Source organism: Moschus berezovskii, chromosome 10 (assembly GCF_049115385.1).
Source record: "Moschus berezovskii isolate FMDL1 chromosome 10, NW_MosBer_1.0, whole genome shotgun sequence".
Lineage (NCBI taxonomy): Eukaryota > Metazoa > Chordata > Mammalia > Artiodactyla > Moschidae > Moschus > Moschus berezovskii.
Genome location: NC_142469.1, coordinates 50,672,217 through 50,694,024, shown reverse-complemented (window position 1 = coordinate 50,694,024; position 21,808 = coordinate 50,672,217). Strand labels below are relative to the sequence as shown.

Here is a 21,808-nt window from a genome sequence, read left to right as displayed (position 1 = left end):
TTATCTATTTATTTTAGTTTCTTCAATTTGTTGTTGTTGCTTAGTCACTAAGTCATGTCCAATTCTTTTGCGACCCCGTGGACTATAGGCCGTCAGGCTCCTCTCTTCCTGGGATTTCCCAGGCAAGAATACTGGAGTGAGTTGCCCTCTCCTTCTCCAGAGGATTTTCCCCACCCACAGATCGAACTCATGTCTCTTGCATTCGCAGGAGGATTCTTTACCATCCGAGCCACCAGTGAAGCCAATTTATTTGTGTATAATTGCTCATGGTAGTCTTTTATAATCTTTGTATTTCTGTTGTATCAGTTGTAATGTCTTCTCTTTCGTTTCCAATTTTATTTATTTGAGTTCTTTTAAGTTTGGCTCAGGCTTTGTCTCTTTTATTTATTGTTTTGAAATATCAGCTTCATTTATCTTTTCTATTGTCTATTTAGTGGTCTTTATTTTCTTCTTTCTACTAATTTGGACTTAGTTCATTTGCAACGTTTTGAAATTGACTTATTTTACTCAGCATAATGGTTTTGAAATTTATCCAAGTTTTTGAGTGTATCAATACAGTATTTCCCTCTTATCTGCAGTTTCGCTTTCTGGGGCTTCATGAAACCCCAGAAAGTTATCCATGGTCAACAACTGTCAAAAACATTAAATGGAAAATTCCAGAAATAAATAATTCATAAGTTTTAAACTGTGCACTCTTCTGAATAATGTGATGAAATCTTGCAACATTTTCTTTGTCCTCCCAGGGATCTGTATCATCCCCTTTGTCCAGCGTATACTGTCATTAGTCACTTAGTAGCCATCTTGTATACTAGATTGACTGTCACGATATTGCAGTGCTTGTGTTTATATAACCCTTTTTTTAACTTATTAATGGCTCCAAAGAAGAGGAGTAGTGATGCAGGTAATTTGGATTTGCCAAAGAACATCCACGAAGTGCTTCTTTTAAGTGAAAAGGAGAAAGTTCTTGACTTAATGAAAAAAAATCATATGCTAAGGTTACTAATATATAATATGAAGAAGTCTTCTGTGTGTGAAATTGTGAGAAGGAAAAGGAAGTTTGTGATAATTCTGCTGTTGCACACCAAACTGCAAGAGTCATGGTCACAGTGCATAAGTTCATAGTTAAGATGAGAAAGGCATTAAATTATGCAGTAAGATGTTTTGAGTGAGAGAGACCTCATATAGCTTTTATTATACTATATTGTTATAATGGTTCTCTTATTAGTTGTTGTTAATCTCCTGGTGGCTCAGATGGTAAAGAATCTGCCTGCAATGTGGGAGACCTGGGTTTGATTCTTGGGTTGGGAAGATCACTTGGAGAAGGACATGGCAACTACTCTGGTATTCTTGCCTGGAGAATCCCCATGGAGAGAGGAGCCTGGTTGGCCTGCAGTCCATGGGGTTGCAGGGTCAGACAGGACTGAGCGACTAAGCACACATGCCTAATTTATAAATTAAACTTTATCATAGGTGTGTATATAGAAAAACATCTTATATATAGGGTTTGGTGTTGTTCGTGGTCTCAGGGTGCTGCAATATATTAATATCCCCCACAGACAATGGGGGCTAATGAAGGAATGAATGAAGAAATAGTTCATTCCTTTGTATTGTTTAGTAGTATTCCATTGTATGAAAACAGCACTGTTTCTACTTACAGCACTTATCTACTAAAAGGCATTTAGGTAGTTTCAGTTTGACAGCTATGAATAGAGCTGCTGCAAACATTTGTGTACAGGTTTCTGTGTGAACATAAGTTTTCATTTATCTAAGAGTGAGGCTGCTGGATAATATGGTTGTAAGTTTATGTTTAACTTTATAAGAACCTACCAGATTTTTCTCCAGACTGACTGTACCATTTTGAATTCCCTCCAACAACATATGAGCATTCCAGTTGCTCTGCATCTTGACCAGCATTAGGCATTGTCAGTACTTCTTACAGAATTTTAAGCATTCTAATCTATGGTGATATTTCATCATGGAATTTCTGTTTCCCAAGTAGCTACTGATACTTACTGATATTTAGCTCCTTTTATGTTTTTGTGTCATCCTTATATCCTCATTAGTGAAGTGTCTTTTCATACCTTTTGCGCATTTCATACTGGATTCTTTTCTTATTATTGCATTTTGAGAGTTCTTTATATAAAATGTGGATACCAGTCCTTAGATACATGATTTGCAGATATTTTTACCTCTGAGTTTATAGTTTATCTTTCCAATCTCTTACAGAGCATAAGTTTTAAATTTTGATAAAGATATTTATCGATCTTTTACTCTATGTCATGTTTAAAAAAATCTTTGATTAACCCCAGATTTGATTAATCGCAAAGTTTTTTCCCCTGTGTGAGGTGTGAGGTTGAAGTCTAGGCTCATTTTTCACCTTTGAATAACATGAATTGTTGAAACACCATCTGTTGAAAACTATATCTTTTCTCTTGAAATGTTTCTAAATTAAAAAGTTTAATTTCTATCATTTCAGGTTAAAAGATTAAAACTTTAAAGTTTTATTATATGGTATTAATATGTTTAACACATTCAGATTTGGTTTCATCACTTAGAACTTATTTGTTCTGTATATGTATATACATAGAATTATATTTTGTGAAGATATATGTTCTGTGGCAAGAAATAAAAATAATTTTAAAGATTCTTTCAATTTTAAGTAAACTATTAACAGAAGAGAAAGGGTTTACTTTTTAATTCTGTCTTAATTCTGCTGAATGCTGCTTAGTATGCTGATAGTAGCATCCAGCTATGTAATAACAGTACATGTTAACTTGTTTTATTTTAAATCCTCCTTGTTTAAAATATTCTCTTGAAATTATAAATGGAATAATTTTTTATTTATATTTGCTGTTTACTTTTTTCTTATGTTCATTATCAGAGAGTAAAGAGATTTAATGATCTTATAAAAGCTCTCTTTATACTACTGATAAAAATTGTTGTTAATTAAAGATTTAAAAACTTATTCTCAAAAACTGGCCTATATTAGGTATCTTTTTATTCTTTGAAGAGCTGCAGTTTACTCTGAGGGGAAAAAGTGACCTCTAACAGAATAAAATTGTGGGGGAAGATAGGAGAATGATTTTTTTGTCACTATCTTTCCTATTTATATGAAATAATCATGTCAACCTATAATATAGAATTAAATATTTTATATAATAAAATTTCAGTTTCTATTAATGAATGTATTACATTAGTATAAAGGATGTGAACTGAAACAAATGGTATAATAATGTTTCTATATGTAGGTTAAATGATTTTAATCCTTAAAGAACAAAAATATGTGTAATTTTAAAAATAGTTGAAATTCATATATATATGATAGGTATATACACATTGAGGGTATACATAAAACTGTGTTTTCTTAATTTAATTTTTTTTTAAAACCTCCTCTTTTATTCTGATTTTTTTCTAGCAGAGTGACAATCTTCTTTGTTCTCCTGAACCTTCCACATCTTTTGACCCAACCACACAGTCCAAGAAGTGCTATTCATAATAATAATGCAAGTTCCTTTTCAACAATGTTGACTTGAGATTTACAAAATAACTTAGAAAATAATGTCAACATTGTGTTGCTTTTGTTCTATTTCAGGCAGTAATACGTTTGCATCACTGCATTGGCACATGAGTAAGCTTCCTGATTTTCTGCATGAGTTGAAGTTTAAATGTTTTTTGTTTAGAAAGAAGGCTAATCGTTACGATGTTCAGTATTACTGCTTTTGGCATGGAAGTGCAGGAAATTCTTTTCATTTGTTCATGATAGAAATACTTATTAATGTATCATTTTTAAGATTTTTTCATTTAGACTTAAAGATTGATTATGAAATTTGAAAATCCTTATAGTTCAGTATTAAAATGGCGTCAGAATGGTACATTATGTTCTATTTACCATCTATCTATGGCCAGAACAAGGTGAATGTAAATAGGAACTCATTATATATGTCTAAATTATTCTCTATTCAGAAGAGCTTACTTGCCTTTAAAAAAAAATTAAAGCAATATGATAGAAGAGTTATTTTTACCGGGTCCTAGTTTTGTGGTTTCAAATTCTTTAAATTTGCAAGGTTTCGAAGTCTTAATGATTTTTTTTTTGCTTTTGTTTTTAATCTATTTACTTTGTCCTCACTGAAGGACTGTATATTTTCACTTGTCTATTAGAAAGAAAAAATATTTATTTAATGCCCTCATTCACCTTTAGAGCAAGGGGGCTCAAAACTGACTGGTGGACACCTCTCCCCACAAACCTCTATGGCAAAATAATCTCTTACTATTATCTCTGTGGTATAATTTGAAGTTGTCCAGGTACTTTATAGTTAGGAATTCTAGTGCTATATTTTTGAAATCCACATAGCATTTCCAGAAATAATGAAGCTATACCTAGGTTTAATGGTGCTATTTTATTAAGGATATCTGTTTTATATTAAAAGTTCTTTCAGTGTTTTTTTTTCATATTTATTATGTCCCAGAACCTACTCCCAAAAGAAAAATAAAAATGCTGAAGATGTTTGAAAAATGTAAATCAACAAATTCCAATAAATAACTGTTTCACCCTGATCCTTGTGTGATTAGATTTAGGAATTTGCTGTTTAGTAGGTTCCTATTGTGGAAGAGAAATCTCTCAGGCATGAATTGATAGTCCAGATCCTTTGAGGTCTGTCTAGTCTGACCTATGACCCCTATTCTTACAAGGTCAACATCTGAGGGCAGGAGATTAAGGCAGTTTAAAGACTGGAATGGTAAATGGAATGGAAAAATTAGCCAGCACATTTTGGGTGCAAAACATCAAAGTCATCAAATAGTTTGCTTATTTGAAACCTGGCTTGTGGTTGTAACAAGCTAATTTTACTGTGTTTTTTGGAATCAGAAAATTTTAATAATCATAATTCTCAAGATTCTATTTATATATTATTAACTGTATAATACAAATTAATAAAGCTTAATCTTTTGAAATATCAGGAAGAAATGTCACAATTTCAATACATTTTAGTTTTTCATTCAGCTTAGATGCTTAATTTAAATTAAAATTGGGAACATATTTACCGTAGCTTTGAATGTGAAATAATTTTATTTTATCAACATGTTGAATAAAATATATGTTCAGTTGTATATAATTTAAAGTGACCAAGGCCTTAGTTGTAATTATATGCTATCGACTTTTAAGAAAAATCTCTTTTTAAAAAGTAGAGATAGAAAATAGAAGAAAGTAAATTGGTTAAGCGGAGACAATTTCCTTTTTTTTTCCCCCTTGTTCCTAGACTTTGCTCTTTTATATTTTACCTCTTTCCTGCTTATGTCTTTAATTATATGCTTTTCATTGTAATTTCAAAATAGACTTTTAAATGTTAATTCCTAAGTTTTGGTCTGTAGTAAGCAATTCCCACCACCCTTTTACATTTGTTTGTAGCCTGGACAGCTGTGAGTTTGCATCTTCTGCTTCCCTACTAATAACTGACAAGGACTAGAGTTGAATAACTGAAATGTTGAGTCCACATTTCCATTCATTCATACAGTAACTAAGGAAATTAGTAACACCAATGGAATACTCAAGTCTCCTTAATTCTCCTGCATTTTTTATTCTCCCCTAAATTTTCCTTATTATATACTTAATTTTAGGGTGTTTCCTTTCTTCTTGTGATTACTTGGCTAGAGATCTCTTAATGAGGCAATTATGGTTGTTTCCTTCATTCACATTATCTTAGCAGATGCTCTCCCTGCTGTGACCTCTGTTCAGACCAGGCAGACAATGTGCCGTTCTCATCACCCTCCACAAGACATTGTGTGGGCTGAGTTTCATTTGGCGCTGCATAGGTCTCCCAAGATGACTGATAAACATGGTCAGAAGCCAAGTGGCAAATAATCACAATTTTAGGTTGATTTTCTGATTGCTGTTTTATTCTAATCAAAATAAACAGTAAAGTAATGCCTACTGGGGAAAATAAAGGTCCAGAAGCAACTCACAGTAAGTAGAAATTGTCTGTTTAAACTCTGATATTTAAGGATCTAAAAGTGTAAAGCCAAACTTACAGCTCTTAGATTTGGGAAAGATTTTAATTTTCCTAAACAAGACCCAGAACACACAAACTGTAAAGGATAAGGTTAAATTGACTACTTCAGAATTCAAAATTTCTACCTGGCAAAGATTTCTGTCAGGAAGATAGTACCACTATAAGGGTTATGAAAACCGAAGATTTAGAACTTAGACAAATGTGGGAGAGTTGGTGGGGAAAGGCAGAGTCAGCGCATTAGAGAACTATTCACTAACCAGTCTTCAGAAGCCCTGAACTAGATAGACAAATCAGAGCTTGCAGGGAAATCCGAAAAGCCAAGCATATCTAGTATTGCAGAGGAACTGGGAAGAGCTGTGGAATCTGCTGCCCCTGTGTTGCCACACCTCTCTGGGTTTGCAAAGAACTCATGGGATCTGAGTCGGACATGATTAAGTCACTGAGCATGCACATGCTCTGGGTTTGCAAACAAGTGATGGTGTCAGGCTGATGGTCAACAGGGCCGAATTTGGGAAGACGAGCTAGGTACAGAGGACACTCTAGGACCTGCTGGGCAGGCCTATGTGGGCCACTGTGTCTCACCACGATACCCTTCCAAGAGCTGTGGCTTCGGCTTTATTTTTGCTCTCTTGTAGGATACCAGTTTCTCTTTTGGCTGACTCCAGCTACCTTTATCAATCTGGACTGCTTTTAAAAATCTCACTATAATGTTGAATAATAAAGCAAGTTGCAGAGTGATCCATGCAATATTATTCAACCTGGAATAATCCAGGAAAAAGACTCTGGGAAGTATAGAACATAACCAAATTGACATAAAATAGTCCAGCACCAACAGTGTAAACCAAGTCAGAAAATACAATATAGGGTGGGAAAAGATATTTGTAATGCGTGTAGCATGAAAGAATTAATATCCATAATGTATAAAGGACTACAAATCAAAAAGAAGTAAAAGCCCAACAGAAAATGAGCAAATAAACAGCTACCTTTATCAATCTGGATTACTTTTAAAATATCGATATTTCAATTTTAATTTAAAAATTAAAATTTAATTTTATTAAATTTCAGATTTAATCTGTTAATGTATTCAGTTTCATAATGTTTATTTGTTTTCATGAACTTGGGCTTTAAAATGTGTTTTCCTCATCATATTTTATTATTAAGTATACTTTATTTCATGTTTTAGGGAGGTTTCTGTCTATTTCTGTGTTGTGAGGGATTTTAATATACATAAGAACTAAAGTTGTTGTTGTTTAATCACTAAGTTGTGTCCAACTCTTTTGCGACCCTGTGGACTATAGCCTGCCAGTCTTCTTTCCATGGGATTTCCCAGTCAAGAATACGGGAGTGTGTTGCCATTTCCTTCTTCAGGGGAACTTCCCTACACAGAGATCAGACCCAGGCCTCCTGTATTGGCAGGTGGATTCTTTACCACTGAGCGATCAGGGAAGCCCCATGAACTAAAGTACTGGTCTCCAAATTGGAAAATCTACACTCTAATAGATAGATAAGATAATAGATTCATTTTCTTTATACATGAAACAAATATGTCTTGATACTGTTTTATTTATTTTCTGTTTTATTATGTATAGTAGCATGCATCTGATTTGGGCTCCCCTCATGGCTCAGCTGGTAAAGTATCCACCTGTAATGCAGGAGATCTGGGTTCAATCCCTGGGTTGGGAAGATCCCTTGTAGAAGGGAAAGGCTACCCACTATGGTATTATGGCCTGGAGAATTCCATGGATTGTATAGTCCATGGGGTCGCAAAGAGTCAGACACAACTGAGCGCCTTTCACATGTATCTGCTTTATGAATACAAACAAATATATGTATATTGGGATGGATATTCAAAAATATTTTACTGATAAGTGTGTGTGATCAAAATGACTTGGAGCCCGCAGCTTAGAAGTTTATAGAAAGGAGCTACAAAACATCTAAGCCCCTTCTTTGCCTTTTGTAGTTAAAAAAATTTAATTTTCAGAGTCTTTTTAATTAGGTTTTTGTGCTTCCTATTGGTCAAATTTCGTATATTTTGCTGGGGAATTATTTACTTCCTTTATATTTTCTCATGTGCTCAGTCCCATCCGACTCTTCGTGCCCCCATAGAGTGCAGCTCACCAGGCTCCTCTGCCCATGGAATTTTCCAGGCAACAATACTGGAGTGGTGTGCCATTTCTTCCTACAAGGGATCTTTCTGACCAGTGACTGAACTCGACTTTTGCATCTCCTGCATTGGCAGATGGATTTTTTACCACTAGTGCCACCAGTATATATAGCCATAAAGTTGCAATAGGAGTCTCTTAATTCTTTTAGTCTCTTCCATTATGCAGTTGGATTTTAATAATCTCTAGGATTTTACATTTTTATTTTCTTTCTTCCTTTTCAGGATTCTTGAGGATTTACCTTTTCAAGGAATTAGCTTTTATCTTGTTTATAGTTTCTGCTGCTTTTGTTGGTTTTCTCCACTTCTTTACTTTCAGATCTTACAGTAAAAAGTCTTCAGCTTTTGTTAATTTTATTATATTTTTCTATTTTCTGAAGTTGAGTATTTAACTTATTCTTAGTCATTATTTTTATTAACAATAAAGATTTCACTTAAGTATTCCTTTAAGAAAAGCTTCACTGTGTTGCATAGTTTTTGGTATGAATTTCTAATTATTTTCTAGATAACTTAAAATTTTCATTTTAGTATTCATTTTGCTTTGTGGTGATTTAGAGGGTAAAGAATCTTCCTGCAGTGCAGGAGACTCTGGCTTGATCCCTGGATCAAGAAGATCCCCTGGGGAAGGGAATGGCTACCCACTCAGGTATTCTTGCCTAGAGGATTCCATGGAGAGGGAAACCTGGTGAGCTATAGTCCATGGGGTCGCAAAGCATCGGACTTGCCTGAGTAACTAACACTTTCGTTTTTGCTTCAAGGATTATTTCATTGTTTTTCATCTGGCTGGAGATATGTTGGTTACTAATCTTTCTGGTATAAGTAATATGAACCAGCTCATAAAGGCAGTGGTTGCTGTACCAGCATTACATGGAAATATTGTTAGAAATGCAGATTCTCGGGCCTCATCAAGCTTTACCTCAGGATGTGGACCTCAGCAGTCTGTCTTTTATTTTTTAACAAACCCTCCAGGTAATTTTGATGTGCTCTGAAGTTTGCAAACCACTGGTTCCTCCTTAAGGAGGAAAAGAGGAAAGGTATTAACACATAATTTTATAATGCCAAGAATTAGAATAGCTTTAGATACATCTGAATTGAAGTGCTCAATCCACATGCCAGGAGAGACAGAATTAACAGCAGTTCTAGCAGAAGCCCAGGACTGAGTCTATGGCTAACCTGTAATGCGGGACCCTGATTTGTTAGACGGAAGTCATTTGCCTACCCTTGAGCTGAGGAGTGAGGTGAGCCCTATCCAAACCATACGAATTTAAAGTAGAGGAAAGAGAAGTCTCCAAAAGAAACCAAAGTGCTATTATGAAAAGAAATGTTGGATGAGTTAGGCAAAAACAATTGATATCCATAAAACAGTGCTATCCAGAGAAGCAGGTCTGCAAACTGTTTGCTTCCGTTCTTCAACACTAGGAACTTGTACCATAATGTAAAACATCGTACTTCCTTCACTGATAAAGTCGTAGTACAAAAACAGGGTTCCCTGTGCTAAATATCCATTTCTTTATGTGTTTAGAAATTTTTTCCTGTAATTTGTTCACATATTTCGTTTCCTTTTTCTCTTTCTAGAGCCCTTTTATTCAACCATTAGTTCCAAAATTGGCCTTTAAAGTTTCTTCTTTCCTTAGCATTTCCATCTCCTGTCTTACTTTTTGTTGTAAGATTGTCCCTCTTGAACTTCCAGAATATTGAGTTCTCAGGTGTTACTTGCTCCCTTCGCTGTACTTTCTATTTACATTTAAAATCATGCTTTTAGTTCCAACCAGACTTTTCCCTCCTGTTCTAAACTAGCTGGTTTAGGTTAAAATTTTCTTCAGAGAAATTTCAGTGCATGCGTTTTCTAAAGGTGTGTGTTCATCAGATTACATTGTCTGTATGTTTTTCTCCCTGCTGTGTATTTCTCAGGTCATGGTTTTCCTTCCCTCAACAAGAATACAGAGCTGCCTTTTAGCAGTTCTTGTGTAGAGGCAAATCTCTGAGCTGTGAAAGGTGTAGTTTCTGCTCTTCTGAGCTGTCAGGAAACTGAAAACATGACCCTTCTGCTGAGGGAGATAGGGAGATGAGGGGATGGAGGGCAGAGGAGAGAAGCTGTATCTTCCTCTGCTTACGGAAGAATATATTTAATTTACCAAAGGAACAAAACATGAAAACACTTAGCAACAAATATTAATAAGAAATATGCAGGACCTAAATAGAGAAAATGAATACTTGGTTAGCATAAAAGAAAAGTAAACACGTCTAAAAGCTATCCTGGGTTATATTATCATTGTGTATGTGTCTGGGTACTATTAAAAGTGACAGTTTTTCCTTCTTTTATTTTTATCATCTTTTTTTCTAAATAGAATTGATTTTGTTTAATAATTTTTCAAAGCATTTATGGTTTCCCGTGTATGAAATGTTTTCACCTACAAATAATAATTCTACTTCGTCTCTGATAATTTTTGGCATATCTAATTTTATTGCTCTTTCATTTGTTGAGTTCCTGCATTTTGTTTCTTTGTTTCTTATATATCAGATAAATACTGATCTACATTTTTTTCTGGTTTATTTCTTTTAACTCTTCAGTTCAGTTCAGTTCAGTCGCTCAGTCGTGTCCGACTCTTTGTGACCCCATGAATCACAGCACGCCAGGCCTCCCTGTCCATCACCAACTGCCGGAGTTCACTCAAACTCATGTCCATCTAGTCGGTGATGCCATCCAGCCATCTCATTCTCTGTCGTCCCCGTCTCCTCCCGCCCCCAATCTCTCCCAGCATCAGTCTTTTCCAGTGAGTCAACTCATCGCATGAGGTGGCCAAAGTATTGGAGTTTCAGTTTTAGCATCAGTCCTTCCAATGAACACCCAGGATTGATCTCCTCTAGAACGGACTGGTTGGATCTCCTTGCAGTCCAAGGGACTCTCAAGAGTCTTCTCCAGCACCACAGTTCAAAAGCATCAATTCTTCGGCGATCAGCTTTCTTCACAGTCCAACTCTCACATTTTAACTCTTAAATCCAACTAAAATTTGATTCGAAAATTTACCTAAAATAAAGCTTCATTCTAAATTTCCCCATACTCAGCATCTCTTGTTTGAACTCTATTAATTTATGAAGTCTCTTTTGTTATACAATGATTTCTTCTATTATTATTTCTAGTGTGTGTGTTTCAGGACTCTAATTTTGTATTGTTTGTTTTGATTTTTCTTCAACCAGTTGTCTTTATTTCTCTGTATTTTTAATACCTTTTAATACATAGAAAACAAATCTCCCTTCATTACTGTTCTAAAATATTCTTGTAGCTCTTGGATGAACTTTAAATCTCTTTGTCAGGTCTTCCGGTCACTACCAAGAGAATCCCACTGGTATTTTGATAGGAATTCAAGTCATATTATTCATTCCTGAGGTACAGGAATCCCAGCTTTACAATTGATAAATCTGAGGAACAATACTATAAATAGAAATTTAAATTTTCATAATAGAGTCATAAGTCTGATCATAGCTGTAAACTATTACGTTATATACCTTGATCTGTTTTTTTCATGCTCTAAGAATTATACATTTATTGGATATCACTTTAATAGCAACAGTTTAATATCCGTTAAAAATAATTTACCTTTATGTAATAAGTAAATTTGGATCTCTGTGTATTAGAAAGATGTTAGACAGAAGGGAGGGGACTTCCTTGGTGGTCCCGTGGCTAAGACTCCGTATCCCCAATGTAGAGGGCCTGGCTTTGATCCCTGATCAGGGAACTAGATCCCACATGCCGCAACCAAGAAACTCACATACTGCAATGAAGATATAAAATCCCATGTGCCACAATACAGCCAAATAAATAAGTAGACTTTTTTAAGTAAAGGGAACAATAATTCTATAGAACAAAAATTCTATACATGTTTATGTATAGCAGTTAAACTGTTAAAAGTAGAAACAGGAAAAGCAGATAAATAATCTCATCACAGACTGAAAATTATGGGAGTAACTGAAGGCTTCGTTTGTTTCTTTGTCTATTCTAGGTATATTTTATATAGGTAGATCTGTTTAATTAAATACTGAGTGATCCTTTACCCATTCATTTTAAATTATGCTATCATGTCTGCAAACACTTGTATGCTCAGTCGTGTACAACTGTTTGTGGCCCCGTGGACTGTAGCCCGCCAGGCTCCTCTGCCCATGGAATTTTTCAGGCAGGAATACTGGAATGGGTTGCCCTTTCCTTCTCCAGAGGATCTTCCCAACCCAGGGGCAAACACTTGAGCCGTGCTTTTAAAAAATCACTCATTTTTTGGCTCAGGAAGGAAGTCTGATGTCTTGTCGTGCATGGCCAGGCTTCTTTTCAAAGTCCAGTTGGTTGGATGCTAAGCAAAACCTGGCCAGAAATCAGATCTGTAAACTTTACCACATGCCACCAAATGGTCAGTGTACAATGTCCTTGCTATCTAGTACTGCTGCTTTAAAAATCTGAAGCTTCCATATTCTTTCATTCATGAACTGTTTTCCTTCTATTTGGCATTTTTTGTAGTTATAATTTTGATCAATACTAAGTGGGTTTTAATGTTTTAAAATCACTGTTTTTATATTATCAGGTCAATTATAGGCCTCACTAATTTTTTAAAAATTTGTTTCTTAAATCAGATATAGATCACCAAAATATCTGAGAAATGTTGATTTAGCCACTTTGTTTTATTCGGAAATTCAATACCTGGTATAAAATGTAAGACTGTTTTACAAATGATGTAAAAGGTATGTAGGACTCATCTAGGCTAAGTAGGTATATCTAAATGGAAAAAAAAACACTTATAATGGGAAGTTGTTAAGAGAGTACATTTTTTTTTTTGTCTTTTTATTTATTTATTTTTTGGAGGATAATTATTTTACAATATTGTATTGGTTTTGCCATACACTGACATGAATCCGCCACGGGTGTACATGTGTTCCATATCCTGAACTCCCCTCCCACCTCCCTCCCAAAACAGTAAATCTTAAAAGTTGTCATCACAGGAAAAATATTTTGTAACTCTGTAATGGATATTAACTAGCCTTTTGTGGTTGTCATTTCATAATATATAAAATGTTGAGTCATTATGTTATACACCTGAAACTACTATAATGTTGTATGTCGATTATAACTCAGTCTTTAAGAAACAGATAATCAGGGGACATCTAGTTATAATTGAATTATTAAAGAATGTTTTGTTCTAGTTTGTGTTCAGTTCTGTCAAAGGACTTTTTTAAAAGTTTCAGAGAAGCGTGTGTCATAGAAGGATCAGAAGGCCATGAGACCTACAATCTGAGTTACTTTGACGTATAAAATGCATGAGAATAGGATCTGATATTCCTTATTATTGTATATCTATTGTGGTATATAACTAGTGATTGGTAAATATTTCCAGTGTCTGTGTGTGGGTGTTTGTCTACATATGTATGTATCCATGTTTGCCTAAATATATGGTTCTTTTATAATCTGATAATTTTTAGTCATTTATCTATTTTTCATTGTTACACATTTTCATCTTAACTGAAACCCATACCATATTCAAATTTCTTCTAAATAACTGCAAAATGTCCTCTTCAGGTGATTTACATAATTAGGATCTAAAGTGGTGAATTTGTGAATTTCTCCCTCTATATTTCTCCATTTTTGTATGTATGTATAGAAGCACTTGTAAATTGAACTACTTTTCATTATGTAGCATCCTCCTCTATTCCTAAGAATATATTTTTGCCTCAAAGTATATTTTTACTGTTCAGTTCAGTCGCTCAGTCGTGTCTGATTCTTTGCGACCCCATGAATCACAGCACGCCAGGCCTCCCTGTCCATCACCAACTCTCGGAGTTCACTCAAACTCATGACCATCAAGTCGGTGATGCCATCCAGCCATCTCATTCTCTGTCGTCCCCTTCTCCTCCTGCCCCCAATCCCTCCCAGCATCAGAGTCTTTTCCAGTGAGTCAGCTCTTCGCATGAGGTGGCCAATGTATTGGAGTTTCAGCTTTAGCATCAGTCCTTCCAATGAACACCCAGGATTGATCTCCTCTAGAATGGACTGGTCAAGAGTCTTCTCCAGCACCACAGTTCAAAAGCATCAAGTCTTAAATATCAATAAAATCAGCTTTCTTTTGGTTAATATTTGTCTGATGTTCTAGTCTGCTAAAACTGCCATAATCAAATACACAGATGGTTGGTTCAAATAACAATTTATTTCTCACACTTCTAGAGGCTAAAAGTCTAAGATCAAGGTATAAAGATCAAGGCAGGTTTGGTTTCTCCCGAGGCATCTGTCCTTGGCTTGCAGATGGTGCCTTTTCACTATGTCCTCACATCCTGCTGTTTCTTCCTCTTACAATGGTACTAGTCATTTTGGATTACAGTATCACTCTTAAAACTTTATTTAACCTTGATTACCATATATATATATATATATATATGTAATTTTATTTATTTATTATTTTTATTTTTGACTCTGCGGGGCTGTCAGTGCTGTGTGCTTTTTTCTCTAGTTGCAACAAGCAGGGGCTACTTTCTAAAGTCGCGGTGCATAGGCACCTCATTGTGGTGGCTTCTCTTGTTGCAGAGCATGGGCTCCTGGAAACACAGGCTTCAGTAGTTGTGGCACATGGGCTTAGTAGTTGGCGCTCACAGGCTCTAGAGCACAGGTGCATGGGCTTAGTTGCCCTGTGGCATGTGGGGATCCTCCCAGACCAGGCATGGAACCCATGTCTCCTTCATTGGCAGGTGAATTCTTTACCACTGAGCCACCTGGGAAGCCCCTTGGAGGGGATCAGTTCAGTTCGGTTCTCTCACTCATGTCTGACTCTTTGCAACCCCATGGACTGCAGCACTCCAGGCCTCCCCGTCCATCACCAACTCCCGGAGTTTACTGAAAGTCATGTCCAGTGAGTCGGTGATGCCATCCAACCATCTCATCCTCTATTGTCCCCATCTCCTCCCGCCTTCAGGTTTTCCCAGCATCAGGGTCTTTTCAAATGAGTCAGTTCTTCGCATCAAGTGGCCAAAACATAGGAGTTTCAACTTCAGCATCAATCCTTCCGATGAATATTCAGGACTGATTTCCTTTAGTATGGACTGGTTGAATCTCCTTGCTGTCCAAGGGACTCTCAAGAGTCTTCTCCAACACTACAGTTCAAAAGCATCAATTCTTTGGCGCTCAGCTTTCTTTATAGAAAAGAAACTCTCACATCCATACATGACTACTGGAAAAACCATAGCTTTGATTAAATGGACCTTTGTCAGCAAAGTAATGTTTCTGCTTTTCAATATGCTATCTAGGTTGGTTGTAACTTTCCATCCAAAGAGCAAGCGTCTTTTAATTTCATTGCTGCAGTCACTATCTGCAGTTGGAGGGGATATATATAAGATCTAATATAATTTCTTCCATCTCTTTCTTTTCAATCTGTTTATATTATTTTGTTTTATATGTTCCTTATAAACATATATCTGATTTTTATATTATGAAATCTAGTTTAACAGTTCAGTATTTAAACTTGTACATATAGTCTGTACACATTTAATGCTGTTATTGATATCTTTTTACTATAGGTTTTGTGCTGTCTATTCACTCTGGATTTTTTTCTTTTTATTTTTTTATGTTGTTTTCCTTTCTCCTTTCCTTGATTGACGTTTCAATCATTTTCTCTTTGTTTCTTTCAGCTTTCCCCCTCAGTTGTATAGAAGTTATACAGTGTATTTCAAGTCTTTTATGATTCCCTTGAAATTCTACCATGCTTAACATAAGTTAACAAAGTCTAAAGTTAGTCCTCAGCTTAACTAAGGCTGATGTTCATCAGTAATGCACTGGTATAGTCGTCATTCTGTTTATTTTATTGATCATTCTGATTGGCTACTATCCATGATGTAATAAGTGTTAAATATTTTTAGTATTATTTCTGCTTTTGATTCCTTTCCAGCAAACAATAATACTAGAGTGAAGCCTAGGAATCTCCTCTAAACCTTTAGGTTATTTTCAATTTTTATATTTTGACCTTATAAATAATTATTATCATTATTATAATTTTTATATCAGTCATTGTTACATACATGCTTAATGAGTTGTATACTCATTTTTTTTTACATCTCTGACTTTCCTTCTGGGATAATTTTTCTCAGAATATATCTTTTGGAATTTTCCATAAGTACACCTGTTTGTAGTAAACTCTGTTGTTTTCATCTCAGTGTATCTTTATTTTACTCTGATTCCTAAAAACTAGTTTCACAGGGTATGCATTTCTAACTAACGGATATTTTCTGTCAGCATTATAAAGATATTACGATACTGGTTTTTGGTTTCCATTAATGTAGTTAAGATACCTGCCATCATTCTAGTTGCTGTTTCTTTGCAGATGATTTTTCTGTCTAGCTGCTTGGGAAATCTTTTTGTCCTAGGTTTTACAGTTTCAGTGTATTATGTATAGATGTAGATTCATTTCTGTTTGTCTTGCTTGGTATAAGTAATAGTCCCTTAATCTGTATATTCCAAGTTTTTCATCCCTTCTGGATAATTTTCAACCATTATCTCTTCAAATATTGCTTTCCTTTATTTTCTCTGTGTTCCGAACCTCTCTCTTTATTACACATGTTTAGGATATACTTTAGACATTCTTACTCTATTCTCAGTATCTCTTAAACGCTCTTTTAAATTTTTAATCTTACCTGTCTATGCTGTATTCCATGCAATTTCTTCATATTTATTTTCCAGTTTACTAATATAACCTTTAGCTGTGTCTAAGTGCTGTTTTATAACTCCACTAAGTTTGAAATGTCAGCAGTATTGGTTTGGTATCTAACAGTTCTGTTGAACTTTATATTTTCAAACATACCTGGTTATTTTTGCTAGTCTCTTGTTGACTATTCATTTTTATAACTTCATCTTTTATTTCATTATATACTTTGTCTCTAGCTGTTTTATAAGCTGTTCTTTACAATTTAAGTACTTTAGAAATCTAACTTGGTGGATTGTTGTTTCTACTGACACTTGCCTCGTGGTTTATTTCCTGGTGTCTCATCATCTTTGATTATAAGGTCATATGTGTTTGATTATAATCTATGGAAATAGTACAGGCTTCAAGTGAGAAAACTTTCCTCTAGAAGGAATTGTGTTTGCTTCTGCCTGGAACTATGGCTTTCCATAGCCTTGATCATTATAACTGATTTCAAAAATCTTTGCCTTGGTATAGAAGACAGTTAGGTGCAGCAGGGCCTATGACTCAGTCTAGTCACCTATTAGAGCAGTAATATTATTCATCTTTAGGGAAGCCCTGCCTTTCCAGCTTGCTTACAGCTCACTGCTCCTTGCTCTAACTTTACCTTTTTATTTGGGGAGGCCGGTACCTTTATTTTCTGTTTGTTTTAATCTGTGCATTGTTTAGAGAACCTGGTTGGTCATGTTGTTGGAAGCAGAAGTCCTTAATGTTCTCTTCAGCTGTTTCTGATCTACTTTTTGAAACATCCATTTAGTTTTTAGTTCCAATTACATTTTAAAAATTTTCTAGGTATTCTGTTTATTTTTTGAATCTGTTTGCCTTTTGCTCATGATCATATTTTCAGTCCTTTGTTATTTCTCTTAGATCAGAGGTTCTTTATGAGCACAGTTCTATCACACAGAAGATGTTTGTAAATTTGTGGGGGAGATTTGGTTATTTTCCTTACAAATGGTAGTCAGTGATGGGAAGGGTTTTTTATTATCTCTTCGACACTTTAGTCAGTAATGGGAAGGGGTAGTTAACTATTGTGTAGGAATGTTAGATGATTTCAGTGTGTGAGACAGTCTCAGTGGACCCACACATTATCCTACCTACATTTTAGTAATGTCTTCTTGATAAAGACTTTCTTTGCTTCATTGATTTAGCTTCAATTTTTGTTGAAAATCAACTGGCTGCACAAAAGTAGCATGTTTATGGATTCTTTTCTTTTATACTAACCTAGTTGTCCATCCTAGTGCCAGTATCACCCTGTCTTGTTATTGTATGAGAGTTGGGGTTGATTTTGCCCTGTCTGGGACATTTAGCAATGCCTGGAGACATGTTTGGTGCTTACAGTTGAGGAGCCAAGTTGCTCCTGGCATCTAGTGCTTAGAGGCTAGGGACACTGATAAAAATCTTACGGTACATAGGACAGCCCCCACAATAAGAATTTTCTGGTTTAGTGTCATAGTGCTGAGATTGATGAACCCTTCTGTATCTTTGGGCTTCCCATGTGGCTCAGTGGGTAAAGAATCTGCCCACAATGCAGGAGACCCAGGTGACAGGGATTCAGTCCTTGGGTCAGGGAAACTATATGTTTACAGTAACTCTTGAAATCAGGTGGTATCAGTCCTTCAACCTTGTTTATCTTTTTCTAAATTGCCTTGGATATTTAAAGTCCTCTGCATTTTATAGAAATTACAAATAAATTTGTAAACTGGAAATTTGGTTGGGATTACATTTAATCTATAGATTAGTTCAGTGAGAATTTATATCTTAACCATTTTGAGTTTTTGGATTCATTAATCTGATGAATAACCATTTATTTAAGCTTTCTTTTATGTCTCTTAGGAATGTTTTACAGTTTTTAGTATTAAAAACCTTCCATATCTTTTGTTAAATTTTTTCTTGAGTATTTTATGTATTTGGATGCCAATTATATATGATTTCCTCAAGTTTTGTTTACAGTTTGCTGCTAGTATATAACAATACAATTGATTTCTTAGTATATAACAATTGATTATATATAATTTCCTTAAGTTTTATTTACAGTTTGCTTCTAGTATATAACAATACAATTGATTTATCTATTAATTCTGTTATCTTTTATAGATTCCTTAGGATTTTATGTGTTAACCGTCATATTGTCTACAATGAAGATAACCATTTTTCCATCTTTATGCCTTTTATTTCTTTCCTTTTTCTTGGTTTTATTTTTAATTTGTTTTTTCTCCTTAGGAGTGATGGACATCATTACCTTCTCATTCTTTGGAGGAAAGTGTTCAGTATTTCAATATTAATTATTTTGTGATAATCCTTTACCAGCTTGAGGAAGTTTGCTTCTGTTTCTAATTTCTAAAAAATTTTAATCATGAATGAATATTGGATTTTCTCAAGTGCTTTTCTGTGAATGTACTGAAATGATCAACTGTTTTTATCTCCTTTATTAATATGACTTTTAAGTCAATTAATTGACTTTTCAATGATAGTACCAACAGATAATGTATTTCTGGCATAAACCTCAGTTGGTCATGATACGTAGTCTTTTATATTGCTGGGTTCTTTTTGCTAATATTTTGCTATGATTTGTGTATTCATGAAGGATATGGGTATATAATTTTATTTTCTTATAATGTATTTGTGAGGCTTTGGTATTAAGATTATTTAGATCTTATAAACAATTTCCCTCCTTATAAAGAAAAATATTTTGTAATATTGTATAATTTATTTAAGATTTTTCTTTAAATATTTGATAGAAGTCACCATAAAATCACTAGACTTGTTAAAAAAATTTTTACTACTAATTCAACTTCTTTAATAGATAGAAAGTATAATAGAGAGCTCCAAGGACACAAAACCAGATTTTTTTAAATAGAAAACTGATTTTAAAAACTTTTTTTTAAATCAGACCTGACAATCTGCTTTTTATTTGGAGAACTGAGACTATTTGTATTTAATTATTGACACAGTTAGATGTAAGTCACAACTTTGCTGTTTGTTTGCTGTTTTCCTCTCTTTATTCATTCCGTCTTTTTTTTTTTTGCTTTATATTGTTTAAAGTTCTGTAAAATGTAAGCACTTACAAAAGGGTAATTTCATTCACTCCTGTGTCACCCTTTGTGCTATTAGGGCATTCTTTGTGCTATTATGTCATATATTTACTTTGATATAACTTGTAAATTCCACAATTTAGTGTTATTACTTTTGCTTTAGATTGATATTTATGTTAGAAATAAGTAAGAGTAGAAAATAGCATTTTACGTTTATGTACACACTTCCCATTTCCATTTCTCTTCATTTCTTGGTATAGATCGAAATTTTCATGTGGTAGCATTTCCCTTGAGCCTGAAGAAATTTTTTCCTTTTTTTTTTTAGCATTTCTTCTTATGGAGGTCTGCTGGCCACAAGTTCTCTCAGGTATCTTTATTTTATCCTCAATTGTGAAGGATATTTTTAAAGATTCAAAATACTCAATTGAAAGTGTATAGTTTTTATCTTACTACTTTGAAGATGTTGTTTGTTATCTGGCCTCCATTAGTTCTGAAAAGGCATTAAATGTCATTCATTTCTTTGTTCCATGGTGTGAAATGTGTCCTTTTGTTCCCCTTGCCTCTATATTTGGATTTTTGGTAGTAAGTATCATGTGCTAAGGTATGTTTTCTTTGCATTTATCATGTTTGGGGTTTCTGAGCATTTTAAATCTGTTGATCCAAGATGTTTTTCATAAAATTTAGGAAATTTTTAGCCATTATTTCTTCAAGTATGTTTTTTCCTGCTCCATTCTCTCCTTTTTCCCGGGACAACTTACATATATAACATACTATTTCATATTATCCCACATGTCACAGACCCTCTGTTCATATTTTTCGGTCCTTTATTTTATCTGAAATCCACTTGATGTTATTTTGCAGTCTGTTTTTAAAGTCACTGATTCTTTTTCTGAAATTTCTAGTCAGTGTAATTTTTGTTTTAGCGACAGTTTTCAGTTCTAGAATTTCCAGTCGGTTTATTTTATCGTCTTTCCAAGATTTCCCATTTTTTAAAATTCAGCATGTCTTTCTTTTCCTTTATGTTGTTGAACATATTTCTCATAGTTGTGTTGAGCTCTTTTATTTCCAACATTTGGGTCTTTTCAGCATCTTCTGTCTGCCTTTTTTTCCCCCTGCTTCTTTATATGTCTAGTAATTATTTTATTTTTTTAATGCAGAATGTTGCTGCTGATAGTTGTAGGGAGTCTGGGTTTTTAACCTTATTTATAAGATGTTGAGTTTTCTTCTGGGCGATTGAATTACTGTTAGTTTTTTTTATTCTGCCAGCCTTGTTTTTATTCTAACTTAGTGCAGATCTGTTTTGGTTTTGTGTTTAATCCTAGGATGCAGCCCTTCCTCTGGGGTATGCTCCTTATTCCTAATGCATTAGTTACTGGGATCTCAATGGAATGCCCAAGGTACTGGATTAAGAATCCAGTGTGGTCTTACTGCTTTGTCTGTGTACAGCTCCTGTATCTTCCAGCACTGTGTGACCTTGGGTATCTGCTTATATTTCTACCAAATGACAGCCTCTTTCTGCTGTGCTTAGTAGTCTCATTCTGTGTATGGGGGTAGGGGATGCTCTTTTGCATAGATTTCTTCTCTCCAGTCGTCTGTTCCACAATTGCAACTGGTTTGTAAACCTTTAACTCAGATCTTTAATTCTTCTGCTCATTGACACCACTGTGCTATGCCTGGGTTCTGTCTCTCTGACTCTTAGTCCCAAGTCCGCTTGAGAGGCCAGGTCACACATAGTGCTTACGCTGAATGTTTCATTTCCATGAAGCATCAGGTTTTCCCTGCCTGTTGTCCCTTTCAGTGCCTGTAAACAGTCACCTCATCTATCTTTTCAGTCGTTGTTTACTGAAGAAGAGCAAGTCCAGTTGAGTCTGCCATGGTCAGAAGCCTACAGAATCTGTATACTCTTAA

The 21,808-nt window shown here is 34.7% G+C and overlaps 1 protein-coding gene across 3 annotated transcripts in view; it reads left to right on the top strand.

The window, feature by feature from the left end:
• The window catches only part of LIN28B (lin-28 RNA binding posttranscriptional regulator B), a 125,029-nt gene that overhangs the window by 79,627 nt on the left and 23,594 nt on the right, over positions 1 to 21,808 (top strand). The window contains exon 4 of one of the 3 annotated variants that reach the window (XM_055433474.1): positions 20,226 to 20,267. The exons of the other annotated variants lie outside the window; for them this stretch is intronic. Within the exon in view, the coding sequence (XP_055289449.1) occupies positions 20,226 to 20,267 (42 nt within the window). The remainder of the gene's footprint in view (positions 1 to 20,225; positions 20,268 to 21,808) is intronic. 3 annotated transcript variants of the gene reach the window in all.